Genomic DNA, 24,004 nt, shown 5'->3' with positions numbered 1-24,004 from the left:
CGGGTCAACGGATCGCTGCGTTTTCTAGGGATAAAACACACGCGAGCGAAGATGCACTTGGAATTTCTCCTCGTTTCTGCTCGCCTATATAGCGTGCACGTCCGTAATAAACAGGCTTGATAACTTATGCATTCCGAACAGAGGACGATACGATCTATCTGGCACTGCAATAAATACGAAGAGAAGCGAACAAGTCGGAAAACGAATAGCCGACATAACTTCTATATAAACTCGTCCACATTTTACAAATTTTACGCGCTGCCCCCCCTCCCCCCCCGAAAACGTCGACCGTTCGATGAAGAGATTGTTCGAGGAGAGGGGAAGAAGAAAAGGAAATTAACCGGACACGCGGTTTTACATCTTCCTGCGTGAAAGTCCATGTTTAAGAGGAGAGTTTGGATTTTAATGGCGGAACGTTGTAGGAGGATGACTTTTGGGATTTGTTGGGTGAGAAAACGGTGTCTCGGGGCACAGGAAGTGGTGCAATATGCGGGAAATTTATGATAGCATCGCGGTATGTTGCTCGGTATATAGTGGATCGTGGATTGATTTCCAGATGTGATTGGTATTGATTGATTGGTGGATATTTTCGTGGAAAGGAACGAAAGGTTTTTAACGAGAGCGAGAATTTGTTGTGGAAAATGGGATGTGGAAGAATACGAGGTTCGAGATTCAAGAAGTGCGCCCAAACACTGATTGTCCGAGATATCTCGGACAGGTCCATGTTTCTGGGACACTGTCCAGGACTCCAGACTCCTGTGTCGCAGGAGCCACAACAGATAATTTCTCGGGTTAGTTAAAAGTCACTTCAGATCCTTCGCTGTCCCTTAGGACAGACCCCAAGCCTGGGAAACGTCGACGTTCATTGCCCTGCCCTCTTTTCGAGTCGAAAATCTTTCACGAAATTAAAGGGCGCAACGCTATGAGCGAAACACTGCCTCGAACCGTTGCGTTGGTATTTTTTCACCAGAGAAAAAATTGTCGAGATTTTTGCAATTAAAAGGATATTAACATGTTGAAACACACAGATCTTTGTGAAACGATATTTGAAAAATCGAGAAAAATGTATTTTGTCATTGATGAATGCTGCCATTTGTTTACTTATAGCAGAGTTTGAATATTAGAGGCAAGAGAATGTTGATCTTTGATAATTGTGTTTAAACTACGGATAGATGTATACTTGGAATTTTATACATGTTATATTACGCGGAATTTATTATTATAATATATACGTTGGGATAACGTTCAATATATTTTTGCATTCCATAATAATTTTAAAACATTTTTGCATAATATGTAATACAACGTAAAAGACTACTTATACAATTACGTGTACTTATACGTTACGTAACAATTAATTAAACTCAATAATAATTGGAATCGAAAAAATCCCATCCCATATATAATACTAACCTAAAACGCGATTTTTTCGATATGAAAAAAGGTTATGAAATAACGAAAAAGCATCGTAAAAAGCGTTAAATAATTCACGCTCTCAATCAAGCATTCTACATCCTTCTGAATTCTAATATAATATCAGTCGATCAAAATTTCATCGTACACCTTCCTCCCATTTCGATTATCAATTCACCGTTAAAATACAGAACGCCTAGCTCCGTCCCTCTCCCGCCCTCGGCACAGCCAACTCGCCCCGTCCTTCTCCGCACTGTCTTTCCGCCGCAGGATCTCGATCCTCGGACGAATAATCCCGTCGAAAGATCCGCGTCGCGGGTATCGATCCCACCGCGGATGAAGGGTTTAGTCACGGAATAATTAATGTGAGAGAGCAGGTACCTCGTTGCGTACCCACTCGTCTACTCCACTTTCTCTGCGATTCGACGCGTACATACGTCGTTTACGGCAAGTTCGAAGGGGGCCAGCCAGCGCATCGGTAATCGCGGCCAGGAACGACCGATGGTTACGAGCGGATCGTCATTGTTTCCCGCGTGAAACGATGATCCTTCCACGCTGCTCCCGTGATTTTTTGATGGATTAAGTTTATGAAACGACGTTTATGAAATTTGAATCCGGGAGTTTCTTTTTCCCCAAGTTATTAATTAATTACAATGATGCCTTTTTTGTGGCTTATATGAAATTAAATATTTTCTAGCTATTGATTTTGTAGGATATCGTCCGTCAAATCTGTCGAATTCTATTGATTCAGAGTTGATTTTCTTCTGAAAAATCCATCCAAGAATATTGTATCGGTAGTTGATACTCCAAAGTGGAAGAGGAAGAAGAATAATGTATTAAAATATCGATGTGTTTTCTTCATTCCATCATCGAGTATCGAAGTCACTGTTCGATATATTTAATTCAAAGTCGGAAACAAATCTACCAAACCTTCCACGGGTTTCGAAACTTTTCAAACCCGTTCTATAATGCAACGGTGAAAATCAGTTTGTTGTATCGAGGTCCAACTGTTGCACAAAAGCGGCCAACAGTTTCCAACGGGAGGCGAGAAGGGGAATAAAATGAGAAATTCGATTAAAAGGAGATATATGCGATGACCGTCAGAAGAGGGATCTTCTCGAAATCTTGGCGTGGAAATTTAGCACGAGGTACGAGTAACGCGAGTATAACAAATGTGACACCGATCGTCAACAAAAGGCTGGCGCCGCTCCAACTCGGCATTAACACGCGTGGAAATTACTCTGGTAATTTAAACGCCTGGCCAGTGTTAATCGCATCGTTTCCTCGGCGACTAACGGCCGGCCAAGAAATTTCCGAAACCGTCTTCCCCGGTTGCTCCATCCAATTTACCCGACCAACAAGAGTCTTCAAAACAAACGCACGGACGAAGAAGAGCAAAACGGAATAATGGAGGAAAACCCGAAGAGTAAATTGTTAATTCGCGGTATTTACAACTTTTTCCATGCGACGAAAAGTTATATTAACGATTTCAAATTCTACTTCGACGCTCGACGAAAATTCATTTTTCGCAAAAAAAAAGTTTCCACTTATCGAGTTATCGATGCGGAAAAAGTCATCGTTCTTTCTAATAGAATGATGACTTTTTTTTTTAGTGGAATCTTTATTATTAAACGAATTTTCGAATTTTCAGTTTGACACTGTAATATTAATAATCATTTTCGTCATCAAATGGTAGTAATATTAATTTTAATTTTATTTAATAACGCGTACAATTTTAAATTTACCGTATCACCATCGTATTGCTTACGTGTGATTAAGCAAATAATATTTTCGAGTGATGGCACTCACATAAATGTATCACGTATCAATATCAATATTTGTACATATATATATATACACATGTATATATAAGAACATTACTTAACATATTGTACAGATTAAAAATAAAACTGAAAATTCATTTTCAAATTCCAGAAGAATCCCCTTCCTTTATATACCATCCGATATATCGATACATATCATAGAATTTAAATTTAATATATCTATATCTAATTTCACGGAAAGAAATCGAAGAAACGAACTTCATAATACTCGTAATCGCTTCCAACAAAACCGTATGTATAAATATAACAATACACCTTACACGTGCGAATCAACAGATGAATATTACTTCGACCCCCTAACCTAACTAATTAAAAAAAATATATACATATATCTCTCTCCATATATACTTCTAATAATTCCATCTCTCAACGTGTCCGAAACGAACCTTAACCCAATAACCCTTCCCTCCCCTCTCACCGAAAAGCGGAGAAAATAAAAAGAACCGCGTCGAAGGAAGGAAGGAAGCGAAGGGGGGGGCGGAAGAAGAAAAAAATACTCGTCATCCACCCTGAAACGGCGCGTAGCCGCGCGAGGATCCCGCGTACCGTCGCGAAACTGTCGGGTCCGTCCGCTCGAGAGACCTCGCGGCCCCCCTGTCCCAGACAGAGACGAACGATCTCTCGCGGCGGACACAGAGGGGAACGGGAACGCGCTCTCGAGAAGGAGCGGTCTCGTCGCGGTGGGACAGAGAGAAGACTCGCGCGCACCAGTTATATACACACTAGTCTATCCCGCGCGCGTGTAACTGCACGCCTAGAGAGGGACGGAGCGAGAGAGGAAGAGAGAAGGAGGAAGGGAGAGAGAGAGAGAGAGAGAGAGAGAGAGCGGAGCGAACAGATGCCGACCAAGAGAGAAAGAGGGAAAGAGAGAGATGGAGGGAGAGAGAGTCGGCGCGCGAGCGAGAGGCAGCGTGCACGGGCAGCGAGGTAGGACAGAGAGAGGGGGATCGGCGTTACCCCCACCACAGGGGTGAAAACTACCCCGAGAGCGCGTGGGGTGTCCGGCCTCGGCGCCGAGGCGAACCGAGCGCGTCCGAAGTGAGCGCAGTGCCCGACACACCAGGTCCCGCACGGCACGACTAGGCGCACCGTCCGGCACAGTCCACTCAGAGATACGACCCATGCTGGACCATCGTCGCTCTGGTCCACGCCGGCATCAGGCATCCAGCATCCGCGCGTCAGGCCACCGCACGCCAACACACGCACTCGGACACCAGGACACGCGCTCTGATCCCGGGACGTGGATGCGGCACGTTGTCGCTCGTAGCCCCGTGCCATACCGGAACGACGAGGGACCAACTTTGTCGTCCTGTTACGACGTACGAGGATCGGTATACGGCCGGGATGCTGCTCAATGCTCGGGTAAAGAAGACTTGTTTTCGTGAAGGGAGACGATAGAAGTTTCGCGTGTGACGTCTCGCGCGCGCGCGCGCGCGCCCTTTTTTTTTCTCCTTGTTTTCCTCTTTCGGTCGGTTGACTCGAGACGAGAGGAAGAAAGAGAGAGGAAAAAATAAGAAACGGAAAGGAAAAGATAGAAAGAGGAACACGGTGTGTGTGTGTGTGTGTGTGTGTGTGTGTGTGCGCGCCACGGGAAGCGTGTTCCCCGCGACCCCCGTCAGTCTGGTGGAGGACAGTTGCCGCGTTCCAAGTTAGAGCATTAATTATTGTTTCTTCGTTTTTCCTTTCCTTTTTTTTTTTTTTTTTTTTTTCCTTTCCTTCCGTTTCTCTGAATACACTTATGAATATACACTTATTCCGGGCGAGAACAGGTGATGAGAGGAGAGGTGATGATGATAAGAGTATGATCGCGAGTTCGTGTGACATTGTGTGACTGTCGAGCAACGCGCGACGGGTCACAGCTGGCCGCGACACTTTGTTGCGGCGACCTGCTCGTCTCTCCTCCGAGGTGAAACTTTAACGTGGAGAGAAAGGGGAGGAGGAGGAGGAAGAGGAGGAATCGTCTCGGTGGTTGTTTCGTCTTTCTTTGGGAATCCAAGAATCGAGATCCAACGAGATCACCGTGGCGGTGGTTCAGCGGCCGGCTGAAACGATCCAGGCCTCGCACCTGTGCACGCGGCGGACAGTCCCCAACAACTACGTTCTGTGTCTACGTTTTCCCTCTGTCCTCGAAGTGTCAACATATACGTACACGTTTCGGTTCGGCTTGACTCGCTCTGTGCGCCGTTTACACGTCGAGGTGTGTTACTCGCCTCGTATATGTGCCCGTTGACGTGTGTCGTCGTATCGTCTGGGACTCGCGAACGCGCGGTGCTGAACACCAGCAGAGGAACACGATGAGGACGAACATTAGTTGACGAAGAGGTGCGTCCCGGCCGACTGTCAGTTCCGTCGTCGTCGCGGCCAGGTGCACCAGACGATCGGACGGCAGGTAAACAGGACGAGGATCGTGATAAACCGGAATCCTGTCGAGATAAACGATCCGAATTAGATAGAAGGAGAGGGAAAAAATAAGTGCATCGAGGGGGGTTTCGAGGGTGAGGATCGATCTCTGGAGATTACATAGAAAGAGAAAGAGGGAAGGAAAGGAAGGAAGGAAGGAAGGAAGTGGAGAAAAATCGGAAGTAAGTGGAAAAGTTGTTCGAGGTGAAACGAAACAGGTGAAGAAACGTCGGATGGACTCGTTTAAACGAACCGACACCGCGGGGCGGAGGTGAGGGGGAGGAGGACAGAAGGCGTTGACGATCGTCGAATTAACCGTGCTCGAAGGAGGAAATTCCTTCAAGCGTGGTCCTCGCCTCCCCCTTTTCTGCCACCCCCCTGGAAAAACGTGCGAAAAACGAAGGAAATATCCGCGAGAGAGGAGGGATTCGTCGTGACGAGTAAGAAACACAACAGGGCATTCGACCACGGAACGAAATCTCTTCCGTCCTGGACCTTCCAAGAAGGGAATAATTTCGTTGATCGAAGGCGAGGATAAATCGTGCGACCCGCCACGAAGAAGATCGACGAACGTCACCATGAGGATCAAAATGCCCGCGGTCAGGATCGCGCAAGGTGAGTGAGACACGAAACAAGAGAAAATAATATAAAACGAGGCGTTCCTCGACGGCCGTCGCTTCATCTTTCCGTGGAATTATTTTTGGATTTTGCATGGATTTTGGGAAATGAGATCGAATCTAAAAAATCTTCGAGCCAACACGAGTCTCTCGTGATTGGAAAATTTTTCTTCTCCTCTCCGTTTTTTTCTAGAAATTTATTCTTGGAACATTCGCGAGAGTTTTGATTCAGTTTCTCTTCGCGAAATAGAAATCTTCTCTGCTTTGTTTTTTTTATTTTATATGAATTCACTTTGAAGAACATTAAGATTCGGTTTTCCTCGCGACTGAAAATCTTTCTCTTTTCTTTTTCTTTTTTCAATTTCGCGTAAATTCGTTTCTCGGAAAAGGATCGATACAATTTAATTTTTGTTTTAATTTTTGGAGAAAAGTACTCGATTTTTCGAATATTTTCGATTCGAAAGCGGAGATGTTCCATTTTTCCTTCGTTTACCGTTAGACACTTTGTCCATTTTAAGGTCAAAGATGTAACGTTTCTCCGAGCGAACTCTGAAACGAAGATTCTTATTAATCAGTGAACAAATAAAATTTTCAATCATACTTTTGCCATAGAAAACTTCAATTTCTCGCATAATTTTACAAAGTAACGGCGTTTAACTTTCCTTCCTCACCTTCGAAATTACGCTCCAAGCGTAATAATCTCTTTCTAAGCTATACGATAACTGTCTTACAATTCCCATTAAAGTAAAGGTTCACGGAAACTCTCGAAGAATCGATCAACAAATCTCAGCTGTTCGAGCCGATGGCAAACCGATGGAGGAAGGAAATTTAAACGTTGCTACAACCTCTTGCAACACACTTGTCCAACCTAAAACTCGAAACTCCATCCTCTCGATTCTTAAAAAGAAAAAAAAAAAACCTTGAATTAATTTTCAATCTCTTAATTTTTAATTCACTCGTCTCACCACGTCGAAGCGCGACCTGTCGCCTTCGGTGGCAAGGGCAAACTAAAAGCAGCTGCGAAAAGAAGGAAAGAAGAGAGAGAGAGAGAAAAAAAAGTCTAGCCGGGGGGTGAAAAAAGAAAGAGAGAAATGGGTGGCGGTCGCGTGGCCGCGGCTAAGAAAAATAAAAGACGCGCGTCGTGGACGTCTGGAGGGACTCGAGAGAGGGAAAGAGGCGAGTAGGAGAAAGAGACGTGGCGAAAGAAAGAGAAAGGGAAGGGAAGGAATGAATGAACGGAGCGGGCGGGGGTGGTGGCGGGAAATGCGGGGTAGCAGGCCAACGTCTTCGGAGAACTCGTCGCCGGCTGAATTTTTAATTAGTCCCCGTCACCCCCACCTTCCAAGCCGCGGCTCGGGGTGGAAAAAGAAAGGCGCAGCGAGAAGAGAGAGAGAGAGAGAGAGAGAGGAGAAAGGAATCCAAGGCGGAGGAGGTGGAGAAAGAACGGGCCAAGGGAGGGTGGGGTGGACGAGGAGGGGCGGCATTGTCATGCGCGCGTTTTTCACAGACTTTTCCACCCCCGTTCCATCTCTCTCTCTCTCTCCCTCTCTCTTTCCACCCCCTCGGTGCCTGGCACACACCCTGCCCCGCGTCGCCACGAGCCGGCTGCACCCCCTCGCCCCCACGGAGAGAGAGGACGGGAGCGGCGGTGGCGGTGGCGGCGGCGGCGACGGCGGCGGCTCCGTTTTCTTAATTACAACTGCGATATTCTTTAGTTCGCGTGATGACGCCGCCGCGAAAAGATACCGGAATATTCCTCCACCGATTAACCCCGTGCTTACCTCCTCCGCAACCCTTCAACTCTCCGTCCTTATCGATCGTTGGAATGCGATCGAATCGGGGTTGGGGGTGGACAGGTGTCATTTCATCTCGTATCCATGTTACGAAATCGTGCCACTTTGGACGTTTTTTTCGGAGGAGGGGAGGGTGGGTGATGTCGGTGTTCCTCCAGGTCCGGAGTGTCGAAAAGTGGCCTCCGCGTGTACACGTATATATATATATACATATATACGCGCATAAGAAGAGGTGGAGCGAGGAAGGCTACGTACGCATGTCTGGTATGGGATTGTGAAATCGTTGGATGGGCGACGACACGCTACTGTTCGCCGTTTCAGCGTGTGCGACTCGAGCTATGATTGGTTTCGAGAGAGAGAGAGAGAGAGAGAGAGAGATGCTCGAAGGTGGCAATGTATCGTGTGATCGATCATCATAGGATATGCACGAGTTTTAATTCACCGTTTTAACACACACGTACGAGATAGATTTCGAGGTGATACGATGTAACATGTGGTTGATTCAGGAACATGCACATAGGAGTCGCGTGACGACACACATCTCGTGGAAGGAAATTCGAGAATCGACCGTCGCGATTTTAGACATCGCGTGCATTCCGAGAGGTGAGTCGATCGATTAAATCTGGAAATAGTTCTCCCGTTTCGTGACAGGTCGCCTTGTCCAAATGTCAAAGGTCATTGTTATCAATCAGCGTGATAATTCTGACTTTGTTTATCATCATCGTTTCGACGTTCCCCCCCGGCTTTCCTTTCTTTTAAATTTTATTCATCTCTCGAGGCTTCGATCTAACGGACGATTCGATCACGCAGGACTTTGGTCGAGAAGATCGCGAGCAGACCTTTGAATTTCTGTTTGCAAATGCGGATTATCCTACCGCCGCTTCGAAGTACGACTCCTGTTTACATCGCGATTATCCGCCTCCCAAGCCCTGTCCTACATATGTGTAATCAAGTAAATAGATCACGCGTTAGCCTGGCCGTCGATAGGTAAATAGGTTGTATGTACAATTACTTCTCGATTTGACACCACGATAATCCCTCTCTTCGAGGTTTTCCACGATCGATCTTTCAATTTGAGATAATTTCGTTTCGAAATCAAATTTTTCCAACGATGAAACGCGTTTAAACCGAGACATAAAAGTGTTGAATCACGAATGAAATTATTCAATTATCGTGGATCTTTGAAAATTTACTCGAGAATATGTTATATTAATGAACGTTTATTTTGATTCTCCGCGACGATGCTCAAAATAACTTTGAAAATTAAATAATTTGATCGAGATTTATAAGTATCGAATCGTCGTTGCAAATGAAATTGTTGAATTATTTATCTCCAATTTAAATTTCCATAATGAAATATTCTTTTCTCATTCGAAAACTATATTACAAATAATTTTGACGTTCAACGATTGACATAATTCAATATTTTCAATTGAATATACGTATATTTCATCTTCTTATCAAAGAATTAATAAAACACTTGCTCGTCAAATTAATATACATGTTCTGTCTGATTGTATATATTTGTAAAAATTCAATTTTCCATATTAATTCTCCAAAACAAGAATTTTCGTTCAAATCTTTCTCTCCAACTTCCACTTCTGTGATATCTCGACAAATCTCTGATTTATAATTTAAAGTGTTGTTTCGTTAAACTTTATTAACCTCGCAACGAACTTTATCGATAAAAATTACGAGCTATTTATCATTTACGTAGACTTAATCAATCAAAATTTCTTTACTTCTCTCTTTTTCGTATCCTCTCTTATTCCTTTCCCACCTTTTTATTCAAAGAGGAACTTTAAATTCGATTTTTCCAAGTTCCACCGTAATATTAATAACCTCTTCTCGCGAAGTCGAAGTATAATTCGTTAAAAAGTTTCTTTTCCAAACTCCAATCTCCATAATGATTTATATTTCAAACGAATATAATCGGTCGATTATCAAAATCAACAAGTGGAAAATGTTGGTGGAACGATCAAAAAGAAAAAAAAAAAAAACAGTTTATCAGCAAAATCGTTCTACGGGAACGAACCGTTTCATTTTCGAAGTCACATTGTACGTGCACGTAGCCATTTCTTTTCCTCTCTCCTCGAGCAAATTTCTTGACACGTTGGCGATCGACGATTAAAGCGTGAATGTTGCGCGCGACCCGTTATCGGAATAAGCAAATTCCCAATTAAGATACGAATCGTATATCGAGCGTTGTGCTGTGACGCTCGTGTTCCGAGGAGCAGAGGCAGCTGTTGTTCCAATACACGAGACACAGTAAGATCGAGACGAAATATCAGCGACAACCAAAGGAAAATCGCGCGACCAAACGAATCGCCAGCATTGCTAATAAATTATCACTTCCCTGTTGACTGTATCATTTACGCGTGCAGGTACAGACGATAAAAAAGAAACGAAAGAGAAATGTTGAAAATATCGCTCGTTTTTCGTTACGTGTGTATATAAAATTAATTTCTCACTCTCTCGAGGATTATGATTCGTGAAAATTCACTTTGTAAGGACACGAATTCTTTCTTCCACTCGATCGAAGAAAATGGAATCACAGTTTTGGAGCAGAATTTTTCATTTCTCAAATGAAAATTCGAAAGAATTTTTATTTTTATTAAAGATTTTAAATATACGATTTTATAACGAAGTATAACGAGTATCTCGAAATATTTTTTCAGAGGCAAGAATGATAAAAAATAAAAGTGGATACAAATGATCCAGATTAGTGAGAGAAATATGTTTATAACAATTTGAAGTTTAAAGCCAATATCGATTATTCAAATCGGAGGATATAAAGGAAAGCTGTTCCTCGTATTATCAGCCTTCGATAATGAATACCTGAAAATGTTGTGCGTGTAACTTACACGACTACGATTCTTGAGGCAATATCATCTTAAGATATCCACGTATCGATATACGTAAGATAATATTCCAAATATTCGAAAAAGTGTTGATAATAAATCGATTTTTTACTTTGAATAAATACTGCGTTTTATTGGATGGATAAAACCTACGATTACTTTTGAAACATTTGAAACAGGAGGATATCGTTTGGATTAACTGTGGATCATGTAAGTTGTTCGTTTATAATAATGAATAAAATTCAAAATGGGTGAAAATCAAGATTATTCCGACTAATCCTCCCCCACTCAAATTACGATATGCACAAATATATATTCAATAATCCTGTATATGGTTAAAACGCAAGTTATGCTTGTTAACAAACCTACATAAACAATAACGAGGTACTACTGGCACGTAAACGCTTAATGAATATGGCGTTCTTAGATGGAAACAGTAAATCTCTCTCTCTAGCTTTCTCGCTCTAAACATATCGCGTTATTACGATATCGTGCAAATATTATCTTTTATCTTTTATCGGAATAAACCAAGTTAATTATAATATATTTATATGTTCGATTAAAAATAAATTAGTAAATTTAACATTATTATATAATTTAATATTCTTAATTCAAGAGGAAATTAATGTTTCAATATTTCATGAAACGAAAAAATTAAAAATAATTCTTTATTATCTATCGAAGAATTATTTTCTCTTCCTAAAATTCTATCATCTTAGAAAAATCTCTACCTAAAATAAATGTCAAAGTATTTTTGCTATCTAATTAATTTAAAAATTAAATTTTCTTTGAAAATATACGAAAATGTTCTCTGCTTATATTCCAAAAAATCCTATAAAAATCTTTTTAATTAAAATATCTATCAAAGTAAATAAAATTATTATTCACAACATCATTTCCAAAAATCTAAAATATTTCTTTAAAAAATCCTCCTAAAAATATCTGTCTCAAAGATTTTAAAATCATTATTTTCACTAAATTTTACAATTTAAAAAAAACCCTCTTAAAATTCTGCTATCTCATTTCTGATAAAATAAATCAAATTACTCTTACTAACTCTCAACACCTATAAAATTAACAATCATCTAAATTTCAATCGTGACAAAAATCGATGCTACGTACGTCACAAATCACCACGTCGTCGTAATCGCGAATTGGCGAGCTCTGGGTAAAAAGTTGCTCGTAGGGCACGAGTCGCAACCGTTTCTCCACCCGGGCGAAAGCAATTTTATCACCGGCTCGAAAGCGTGACTCGTTAATTGACGCAATTACGCCCGCATAGCAGGACACCTCCTCGTCCTGCGATGCTCGCCGCCTAGCTCGAGCCCGATATCGGGCCCGAACCACTCTCTCGAGGATGTTATTTAGCAAACAAAGTGAGTTTTACGCGCCCCTGTCGGCACGTGCACGGCATATGCGCGTTTTCTATACCGTGCGCGTTAAATATTGTCTTTGATGCGGCCCGTCGGAAGCCCTTCCTTCTCCTTCCACCTCCTACCTTCCTCCTCCTCCTTCCTCGTCGTCCTTCTCCCTCCAATCTAATCCACTCCTCTTCCTCTCCTCTTCCGACCAAGTTCCAGCAGCCGCCTCGAGTCGGGCAAAAAAACTACTTTGATTTGATTTCTCAGATTAACCTTTCGGCGCGTGGCCGAACCCTTTTCCTCCTCCTTGCTTTGCCTCCTCTCGACTGGTTCTTCTGGATCTCTCTCTCTCTCTTTCTTTTTCTCTCGTTTCGATTCTATACGGTCGTTTAGGAATGGTATCTGCTCGCACGTGGCCAGGTAAGAAGTCTTCTCTCGCGAACTGCGCGCCAAGGGAACGCGAGGAGGGCGACTTTTGATCCCAGAAGCACGCGAGCTACGCAAAAAGTCCACGTGTAACACGAGTCCCGCTAATGGCGATATCTTTTATGGGCCGCGAGGAAAAGTTGCGTGATATCGCCCCGTCGCGATATCTGAACAGAAGAGAGAGGAGAGTTATTCGTGACTAGGGGAAGTTCTCGCGAAGGTTTTGAAGATTCGAGTGAGGGATTCGAGTGAGGGATTCGAGAGGGGGAATGTTTGGAGTGAAATTTAGTTTTGAATCGAGTTTCTACATCTTGCGATTTAACGGACGGAATAAATTAAGATTCTTTCTTACTCCAAGGCAACGTGACACTTTAGAAGTAAATTGAATCATTTGATTTGATTCGTTAATAACGGTTGATTTTCTTAATTTTATGTGTTGTTTGCACCAAAAGTATTTTAATGTTTCATGAATTATATTTATGAAAAATTATACAGCAACTCGATTTGTCGTCGCATTATTTAATTTATAAATTTAAAAGGAGGAACTACATCCTTACAGGAGGAAATATGATATTCGTATCGCGTTGAAAATAATCTATGAATAAAAAAATATCCGTCATATTTCCACTTAAACTTTAAATTGACGTTTAATAAATTCTATTTACTATTTATTTAACCACCGCATTCGCAATAACATGTTTGTAAAATTATTTCCACATTATCCACATTTCACAATAATTTTAATTTTGATAAATTGGTATTGGATTGAATTAAAGAGATTTTTAGTTAGATTTTAATTGGTGGAACGTGGAAATATAATGGAATGTTTACGGCGGAATCGATGAGAGGGACGCGGGTGGAATAGATGGCGCCACCTGTCGCGACTGTCGGATGTCGCATTGACGTCCGCTACTGGATGGCGAAGATGCTCGCTGTCAATGAGCTCTGTACTACATGGAAAGTTTTAATCCTAGGGTAATCATCGAGGGGAGTACGGTTTGGTTAACTGTTAACTCGGTTCTTCGAGTGGAAGAGAAGCCGAGAAATGGAATCGAGTACGGGACAGATGCGTGCCTTTTGGCTCGATGCAAATGAGCCGTGCAACGATCGTGTCGTTTCGATTTTGCATTGATAATGCGAGTCGATCGTTCATACACGCGTTTAACTTCTCTTCTGTCTCTTCGAGGAAAGAACGTTGGGCAAAATGTGGAATTAATACAAATTGAAGAAACGTGTCTGGAAAAACAGTGTGATGAAAATATTTGTGTTACACCAAGATATTTAAAATTCTTTAAATTTATCGTGTCTTAAGAATATCGTGTTATAAGAAGACTCGCATCAATTTTATATCGAAAGCATTAATTCAACAATTTTATATCTTTTATATAATATAACGCGAATATTTATCGAAGATCAAATTTCTTTTGGAGTTTAAATAGCATATGTTTTTATAAATTATTAATAATGAAAATACGAAATTTTGCATATTATCTGGTAAGAAGAATGATAATATTTTAATTTGTTTGAAATATAACGAATAAATTATTAAAAATTTGAAATCCTTTTGATGCAACATTGCTACGAGTCATCTAAATTTAAATTATGAATGCTGAACTCTTTCAATATGTATCGTATTTTTTATATGAATTATGGAACAAATGATGAACAAAAATTAATAAAAACGAACGATGCAAATATTAATTGCGATATAAATCTGCTAAATTGTAAGGAAATAATGACGTCACTCATGTAAAAATTAAAAACATCCAGATTTTGATATCTTATAAAATTGGACTGATAAGATAACTTGGAAACTTTAATGTTCCAAAATTATATTTACTTTTCGTTATTCCTGGACACATTTAATATCAAAACCGCACCATTTATTAAACAAAAAATAAATAATGGTGGTCAGTACTATTATTTAATTATTCACTAACTTTTTGATCTCATATCAGGTGATGGTTCCTTAAAAAATATATTTTAATATTTCTAAATTTCATATTTAGAATTAAAGATCTTTAAAATCTATCTAGATCCTTTAGTTCTTGAAACTTTTTTTTTTCATTCTTTGGAATATTTCAAACAATTCCAATTCCAATTTCATGAAAGGTGTGAAATAAATGACACTTGTCCACGAAAAATTAATTATTCCAATTTCAACGATCTTGATATCCATATCCATATTTTTAAGATCAACGTTTCTCTTCTAAATCCACGAGTTCCAAGGGTAATTAAATCCATTACGAGAGAGAAAAAAAAATGGCCATTCGAAGGAGTAGAAATTAATTAGCCATCCAGGGAGGAGGGTTTCCTTAAATTCTTCTTCCCCCTATCAACAGACCAAGTCGATACCGAGATTCTCGCTATCTTTCCCAAACGTGGCTGTATATCGTCCGTCCAATCTGCCGTTCGGCAATTTCGGCTGAAATACGATGTCGTCGGGTTCGTTTCGCGAAGCTCGACGACCTGGGTTATTGGCCTCCCCGACAGTGAATCCCTCAAAACGGGGTTAAGACCGCGAAATCGTGTAGTACAGATCGCCTCGAGTTCTCGCCTTTCGAATCGTGGATGGATTATCGATCCATTTTTCAGAATAGATATTTGAACAAGAAGGGATTAATGATAGCACGAGAGATTGACGATAGATAGATTTCGAGGAAAGAAGGACACGATCATCTCTTCTCTTTTCTTGCGTTAATTTCGATGATTTGAAGCACGTTTAAATTAGTAACAATTTATCGTTCGATTTTTAATTTTCTTCTTCTCTCTTTGTCTCTTTCTTTTAAATTTTTCATTCGAGATGGGATGCTCTCGAAAATATCGTTATCAATATAAATGTATTACTCGTTTCAACGACCAATTATCTATCCATTAATCGAACACAACAATCTTAATAGTCTCTTTCAAAAAACGCACGTCTCTCAACAACAAATCACAACAGAAATAAGAGAGGGTCCGAATAAAGGGTACCAAGGGTACACACACAGCTCGACTTTCGTCCAATAATGGACTTACAAGCAGCTCGAAATAGGCTTTTTCAAAAATCTCTGTCTGCTTTCTCGAGGAAATCACCTTATTATTTGTCCCTCTCGCCACCAGTAAAAAAAGAAAAAAAGGGGGGAAAAAAAAGAAGAATCCGGAAAGAATGAGACCGTCCGATCCACGAATTCAAACTTGTCCGAGTACGGAATAATAATGGCGAGGTGCCATAGGAAAATTTATGTTGTTTGCAGTGTCGGTTTCCTGGTCCATTGTCCGGCATTGTCCGAGTCCCTCCTCCCAAGGTGCGAACACCCTTCGGGGCGATAATCTGCTCGCATTATTATGCTCTTTGTCGGCTGGTTCACTTGTCGAAGAAAGAGGGGACCAAGTCTACCTGACCAAGGGTCACTTCGAAGCGCCTTGCCTCCCCGGCAAGGTGCGTTTCCACCCCTCGTGGACCATCCTGGACGATGCCACTCGATTGTCAGAGCGCAACAAGGGTCGCAACCTGTCTCCTCACGATCGAAACTCACCCTTCTCTCGTCGACTCGATCCTGTACGTCGATCGGTGTTGAAGGTCGAGTAGCTTGGTCCTTTTTTTTTTTTTGCGCGCTTGACCTTATGGCGTGGACGATCATGCAGGTCCTCTGGATAATTATTTGGTTGTTTAGAGAGCGTGTACTGGATGGATGTTGACTCTTGTTAAAGAGGAGAGTCGAGAAAGGGTCAGGAATTTTCTCTAACTATCGATTATCTGTTAGATCAAAGCCAATAATCGTGCTGTTGTTCATTATCTTGAACTTTTGAACATGGATAATATAAAAGAAAGAAGTTGTGAAGATATATCTCTTGCGATTTAAATAAATGGACTTGACATACCGCTTGATATTTCCGTTTTTACCTGTCTCGATTCTTCAATTGATTCTTGAATTGTTTAACAGGCATGAATGCTCGTGATATTTTTAAACAATTTTCTATGTTATTTTTATAATTGTAAGAACTTATTTATTATTTATTTATATTGCGATAACTAACATGTTTTTTATTTACGAACAGTGATCCAACACTATCACGAATAATATCCTCTTCTCATCTGATCCAATTATTCCATTTTTAAGAGCTAGATGGATCGATCTGAAATGAGTTATATAAAACAATATTTAATAATTTTGGATCATTAAAGATACTTTCATTTTTACTACGAAGAGACTGATTGTTCAAGTCGAGCAGATACTTCAGGAGTAATTTTCGTTCCAAAAATCAATTTCGCGTCCAATTAAAAAAAAACATTGTATCAAGTCCGCCCATTTTCTCGTAGATCACTTCATTTTCTCTGTGTCGATCACCCGTTATAGTTCAATATTCCAGGAGAACGCGCACGTATGTAAACCACGTGGCGCGTACACACGCCGGTTAGACCCATCTATAAATAGGAGCGCCAAGTTCAGGGGAACAGGGTGGAGTCACGTTTTTAGATTTTCCGCCGGTTATGACTCGAGTCGTCACAAGCTTGGAACGCAGCGAGACGGTTACTCGTTTGGGAAGTTGGACAACCCGAACGTAGCCACTTGACAGCGTGTGATTAAATAGACGAGCGAGCAGAACTGTGCGAGAACGTAATATAGACGAGGCAAATTGCGATTGCCATTTATCAGGATTCTTCGTATTTTCATATTTGCGTTAATGGTGTAGAATGATTTGCACGATTGGATTCCAATATTATTTAGTGTGATTTAACAATGATTAATTTTGGGAGTAATTTTAGAAAAGCGAACGATTTGATCAATGGTTCCCATAAAAATGTTTGTTGAAATGTTTATTGAAGGCAGAGTGGATATCGTTTCTAGCATTAGGGGAAGTTGTTTCGGAAGGTGGTTGGTTTGGAAATAACTCTATTGTTTTTCCATTCACGCGTTATCTCCATTCTATTCTTATAAATCTATTCTTATAATAATATTGATTTAGAAACACGATTCTCTAAGTTCTATTTAAGGAAGAAGGTTTGGAACATGGTGGAATATCAATGCACGCGAGAGATTCAACGTGATTTTGATTGAATATCGGCGAGATGGATATACGTTTCGTATCGAGTGGTTAATAAAGACAATTACGTCTCGCTCTGGAAAATAATGGTTCTCGATTTAAGCGTTTATTCTTAACAACGAGGATTATAAATATTCGCCATTATGGATGGATATACGCGTAGACATATCAATCTTCTTTTCAATTAAATATAATTGAGAAGAAGAATTGTATATTTTGTAATAAAATAGATATGATTAAAATTCTTCGTTAATTTTATCGTATACTCTTTCTTTTTTTGTTTACGAATCTTCAGACTTTTTCTTCTTCTTTCTCTCTTCTCCGGAAGTGGGCCACGTTAAAACACTCAAACGTATCCATTCAACGCATTAACATTGTACAAAAACGTGTCTTGGCCGAACAATCGTCCATCCGCTTACGTAAATCTCACCTCTCGACTTCCTGTCCTTCGTCACGGGAACAGGAAATAGCGATTCGAGACGCGGTTTTCGGTTAGCTAGCAGGATATTTGGTCGATCCACGTCAATTCTAACGTATCCATCATACGATAATTTTAAATAAAATTCGATCTACTAATTCCATAACATTGATTCCTTTATCATCAAATATCATAAACTGGATTTTTATTTATTATGCACGATGGCACACTTTTCACGCTCACGTGAGATCCCAATTCGTTAAAAAACATGGCGACAGAGAAATCCTTCTCGACAATGGGACAACGCGAGCGAAAGAAGGAGCGATTCGAAGTCATGTCCGGCCATTGAATCGGTCTATCCGGAAGTCGAACGAGAAGACGTGGAACCGGCTCTCGATGGTCGGCTCCTGTATCGACCAGTGGCGTGCCCGTTTTCGCGTGCCGCTTTCCAATTGGCCGGCCACGACAAAATTGCCCAGCAGGATGGTTTTTTTCTCGCGAAAAAATCAGGGCCTCTGTTCGAACCGGTAGAGTGGGATCGGGTTCGAGATAATTCATGGGGCGCCGTTGGGCTGGACCAATTGCGATGGCCGAATCCGCGGGGGGCTGGAGAGCGGACCAGGTGAGGAGTAAAGAAAAAAAGGAATCCGGGGGTCAGGTTTTTTTTTTCTCCAACCTTCAACTCGTCGCGAATCGTGATTGAAAGCCTGTTCTTGATACAGATGTAGAATGATTGTTCTTTGAGATGTTCCAATGATCAGAGACGTAGTTTCTCGATGATTCTTCCTCGATTTCACGATTTAATGGAATATGATTCTTCAACAATGATACTTTTCGTTGAGGATAATAATTTAAATAATTTTAAAATGTAATCTTTTCTATTAATTAATTTTATTGTTAAATTGTTCTAATATTTCCTCGTAACGATATTTTTCTGAAAATCTTGAGAAAGGTTTAATATCATCTTTTTTAGAGCCATGAATATTCATAATTTTCACTTTGCCAGTCAAGAAATATGCTGAGTGCTTTTCCTTGTTCCAAACTTTACCTTTTATTTAAAATATGATGTATGATGTACTTCTATGTGCAACAGCAATGATTATTATATCATAAGCTTGATTCATGATTGTCAGAATTCTTTATTTTGTATTCAATTTAAGTAAAACCTTAACTTTTTTTCTTAATATAATTCTTCGAATTTTATTGAATACAACTTTCGAATATGAGCTCACGATGTGTAATAAATCTTCTTGATATTAATTACAACTTACATATCAATATTACAAATTATAATTAATAATGTTAGTTAATATAATTAATAATAAAAACACACATCTCGATTAGAATTCTCTCTTCAAGCTTAATCTATTTATCGATTAAAAACAATTTGACCAGGATCATGATCCATACCACAGTTATCAAAAGTCTCTCTCGCGGAGTTCTCCAATTCCAACGTTTCCACGTTAAACTATTACACTTTACACACATGAGTATTCTCTGTAAAATTTTCGGAAACTCCGGTTCGAATTCGGGAAACAACGAGACAAACGTGGTCCGCGTACGCGGCATCCCTCGTCCAAACCAAACCGTATCCAAAACCGTATCCATGCTGCAGCCAGCGGAGCAACCTGGCTCGACTCGCCGGTTAATTCTCGCTCGAGAAAATTCGCCTCGCGCGATCGTTAATTATTTCGCGTGACATGCTTCGGCACTTGGCGCGTTCGCGCGTTGTCAAAAGTTTGCATTCGGATGTTTTGCGGCACGCCCGCCGAGTTTCACGGGAGGGACGTTTTGAATAATGTAACGACGAACCCACCGCGTGCACACCCTCCTCTTTCCTTTCTTTGCCGCACAACTTTCTAATTAACCGGTGCTGCCCTCTGCAACGCCGAGAGAGAGAGAGAGAGAGAGGGAGAGGGAGAGGCCATCGTTGGAAACACATTCGAGACGAAGGAACGGCGCGAAAGAAAGGGACGATGGAAATCAGTCGCGATACCGGACAATACAAAAGGTTCCTCCACGCCGCTATATCTCGTCGCGATCTCCTCGTTTCTCACCGTTTTATTTCCACCCGATGGTCCACACCGAAATTCCTCGTTACACGAAAAGAGCTGACAATCGTACCACTCTTCTCCTCCTCTCCGTTTGTTCCCCATTTTTCCTAGAATAACGATTCTTTTTTTTCCTATTTCTTTCCATTATCGTAGAAATATCGTACAAAAGGGTAGTAACGATTCGCGCAAAGTTATTCTTGCCTATCGAGCTTTTCCCTTTGATATCCGAAAAGTGTACAGTGTAATTGGTGGCACAGTGGCACAGGAGAAAAGCATCGTTTCTCTAGAAAAAGGTGAAAAGTTAGTTCGAAAGGCGTGCGTGAACGTATATTCATGAGATCAGGGGAACGGCGAAGCAGAAGCTCATATATTCCTGTGAGTCCGGTACACGTCGAAGGAGTTTGCCAGCTGGCTAACTGTACCCACATGATTTATTTTGACGAAAAAACGAGGAAAGGGGTTTTTCCATGAAAAGAAGGAGGGTACGATTGAAAAGGGTACAGGTCAGCTCCTCTAGGACCTGTTTGCCCGTTTCTCAATGGACAATGTCCTGCTGCACGCACGGACAAAGGACCCCCGAGATCCTCCCACGATACGCATGTGGAGCGACGATACAGAGAAGGATATAAACCCGAGTGGGAAACCGGGCCGGAGAACGAGAGAGAGATATATATATATATATACACACACACACACACACACACACATATATACATATAACGCGGTGTACCCATTCACAACCCGTGAGAACCAGATTTCATATTTCTCATAACCGGGTGGCCGACCGCGGAACACGGATAGAGAGCCAAGTTTTCTAGCCAGCTTTCTGCTCTCTGTCTTCCGTGAAGAATTCTTGGGCCGTTTCCCAAACTGGCCAATCCGTTTTCACGATTCCATTCGAAATTGCTTCACCTCTCTGTCTCTCCTCGCCTCTCACCACCGGCTGTCCTTGGTCGGTCCACCTTGCTTTCCGCGATTCATTCCGCATAGGCATGGGAAGAGTTAGAAGAGGCTTCCTCCTCCTCCTTCTGCTGTTCGCCAAGGTATATCTGATCGTCGGTCAGAGGGAAAAGCGGTTCCGTGACACGTGAGAAACGCCGCGTTTCCGGAGGAGTTTGGTTCTTCGAGCTTTCGAGCAGATCAAGTAAGAGATTAGATAGCGTGGAGGACAATGCGGTTATGCTGATGGAGAACGAGCGTGGGTGGACCGAGATCGAACGTTTCAGATTCTTTTTCTTTTTCGTTCGAACTTTGAACTTGGGATATTATTTTCTTGTATTGAGCGGGTTTTTGAAAAATTGAAACGTTTATTAGGAAATTTTCCGGTATAATTGGCGGTGGAATTAATAAATTTTGTAAGTTGGACGCACTAATTATGATTATTCTATTTGATACGATCTCAAAGTTTCGTTTCCAGCATTTTGTAACACTGATTGAATTTGGGATATTATTTTCTTGTATTGAGCGGGTTTTTTTTGCAAAATTGAAACGTTTATTAGGAAATTTTCCGGTATAATTGGTGGAATTAATAAATTTTGTAAGTAAGTTGGACGCACTAATTATGATTATTCTATTTGATACGATCTCAAAGTTTCGTTTCCAGCATTTTGTAACACTGATTGAACTTGGGATATTATTTTCTTGTATTGAACGGGTTTTTGAAAAATTGAAACGTTTATTAGGAAATTTTCCGGTATAATTGGCGGTGGAATTAATAAATTTTGTAAGTTGGACGCACTAATTATGATTATTCTATTTGATACGATCTCAAAGTTTCGTTTCCAGCATTTTGTAACACTGATTATTATCCGTTATTCGCGGAATAACTCCGTGATGAACATTCTGTAGGTAGATTAAATTATACACTTGTGATAAATATAAACGTGTTGCGAGATATTTTTCTCGTAAATCGATATAAATGTAAGAATTATCCATCCATCGTATCTCATCCACGTTAAACCATGGGTTGAAAGTAATTATAAACCTTCGAAAAATAGATTCCCTTCGAATTTGTATTTTTCAATGTTCTGAGAAACACGAGTGTCGTAGCAAAATTCCTCCCACTTCCCCATCCTCCTCCCGTAGACCCGTCGCTATACACACCTATGACCCCGATTCTATTCGAAAACAAGTGGCCGTTATGTTCTCTCCCGTTTCCATCCGATTTCGAGTGTCCCGAAGAAAAATCTTGAAAGGGAAAATGATCATCGGGGCGAGATACAGAGAAGAAAAGCTTTCTTCCATAAAAATAGGCGGGTCGAGGCCTCACAAAACGAGATTTCTTCGACGCGCATGATCAGCAAACGGGTCCGATTTTTTCTCCTCTTTTTTTTTTTTTTTTTCTCTTCATCATCTGATCCACGTACGTACGAAGAGGAAAGGGTCTTGGATGTAGGGAAGGAAAAGAAAAAAAAACGATATAGCCGCGCCATTTTATCTCCTTTGTGGGGTAGTTTTCGACCCAGGGTCCAGGGGTTAAAAACTCTTCACCGATGATGGAAGAAAGTCGAAAGGACGAAGGGGTTTCCTGAGGTGAGGAGTGAAAGGAAAAAGGGAGAGATAGAGGGGGGGAAAGTGGGGATTTCGTATAAAAATTATCCCCTCCACCCAAAGGACATGTTGGTAGGTCCTTTCTATTCTTTTGATATCCTGTCCTCGGGGCCCTTGGCAGGCCCTGGGCGCGGTCTGATACACCAGTCAGCATCCGAGCATGCGAGAAACCAGATCTTCCTCCACCTTGATCGCGATTCGTACGTTGGTTAATTAATTAATTAATTAATCGGTGGGAGGAGGAACAAGAGGCTATGCGCCGCCGATTTCAGACTCGCGATTTTGTTTATAAATGTGCTATCGGTTAAATGGACGATGGTTCGCGAACAGCTATTCCATACCATGGAAACTGTCGCCATGGAGGGACGCGTAATGGCGCACAAAGGTAAACAACCATAACTGACTGAGAAGAAATTATTTGGCTTCTTTTTAAAACTTGTTCGAATCTTGTTGGAGAATATCGATCGCGTCTTCAGGCTTGCTTTGAAAATATTCTGAAAATATTAAAAAAAATATTTTAGTGGAGATTGTTTATTGAAGGGGTTTATTGAAGATGGTGGTGAAAGTTTTTAATTCTATAGATTATTTCATTTTGAATAATTAAATAGAATTCGTTGGATTGAAGTATCTTCATCGTTTAAAAGATACTTTTAAATTATTACTTTTTTTTAATAATACAATCTTCTATAGAGATTCTTCCACAATTATCAAAGATTGTTTCTGTAATTGTAAGAATTAAATCTATATATTTCTAAATAATTATAGTTCATATGGCATACTAAATAAAATAACAACAAAAGGATTCTAAATCTCGATGATTTTTTGAATACTAATTAAATTCATTCTATGTAAACTGTACATAAGAATTCTTACAATCAAAAACTCGCACCTACACCAACAACATTACTAAAAAAAAGAAAAATTAATATTCATCAATAAACCAATAAATAACCTCAACAAGCTACACCTCTCTCGACTCGCTTCTAAACTGCCGATATATTCGATGCAACGCAAATCTTCAAGACTAACCATCGTCCTCGAATCTCAAGAACGAGACGAGTTTCTTGCTCCACGATGTCGATTTCATCGAGACTTGCGGTTCCATTATCGATATCCAGCACAGATCTCGTGCGTGTCTCGTGCGATATTCGAGGAAGACGTGTGCCAAAGATCCATCGATTCCCTGATCCGCCTGTGTGTATCCCGCGTTTCCCGATGGATCCGACCGGCACACGTACG

The 24,004-nt window shown here is 40.9% G+C and overlaps 1 protein-coding gene across 2 annotated transcripts in view; it reads left to right on the top strand.

Moving 5' to 3' along the window:
- The first annotated feature begins 4,329 nt into the window (after positions 1 to 4,329).
- LOC724150 (B-cell lymphoma/leukemia 11B) overlaps positions 4,330 to 24,004 on the top strand; it is a 43,499-nt gene continuing 23,824 nt past the window's right edge. The window contains exon 1 of one of the 2 annotated variants that reach the window (XM_001119906.5): positions 4,330 to 6,272. In XM_001119906.5, coding sequence (XP_001119906.3) covers positions 6,236 to 6,272 — 37 coding nt within the window. In that variant the 5' untranslated portion in view covers positions 4,330 to 6,235. Of the gene's footprint in view, positions 6,273 to 7,967; positions 8,671 to 24,004 lie in introns of those variants that run through there. The other variant, XM_006560770.3, reaches the window with a different exon arrangement.

The sequence above is a fragment of the Apis mellifera genome, linkage group LG10 (genome assembly GCF_003254395.2).
Source record: "Apis mellifera strain DH4 linkage group LG10, Amel_HAv3.1, whole genome shotgun sequence".
NCBI lineage: Eukaryota > Metazoa > Arthropoda > Insecta > Hymenoptera > Apidae > Apis > Apis mellifera.
Note: the sequence above shows the minus strand (reverse complement) of the source record. Positions and strands in the feature narration are given on the sequence as shown.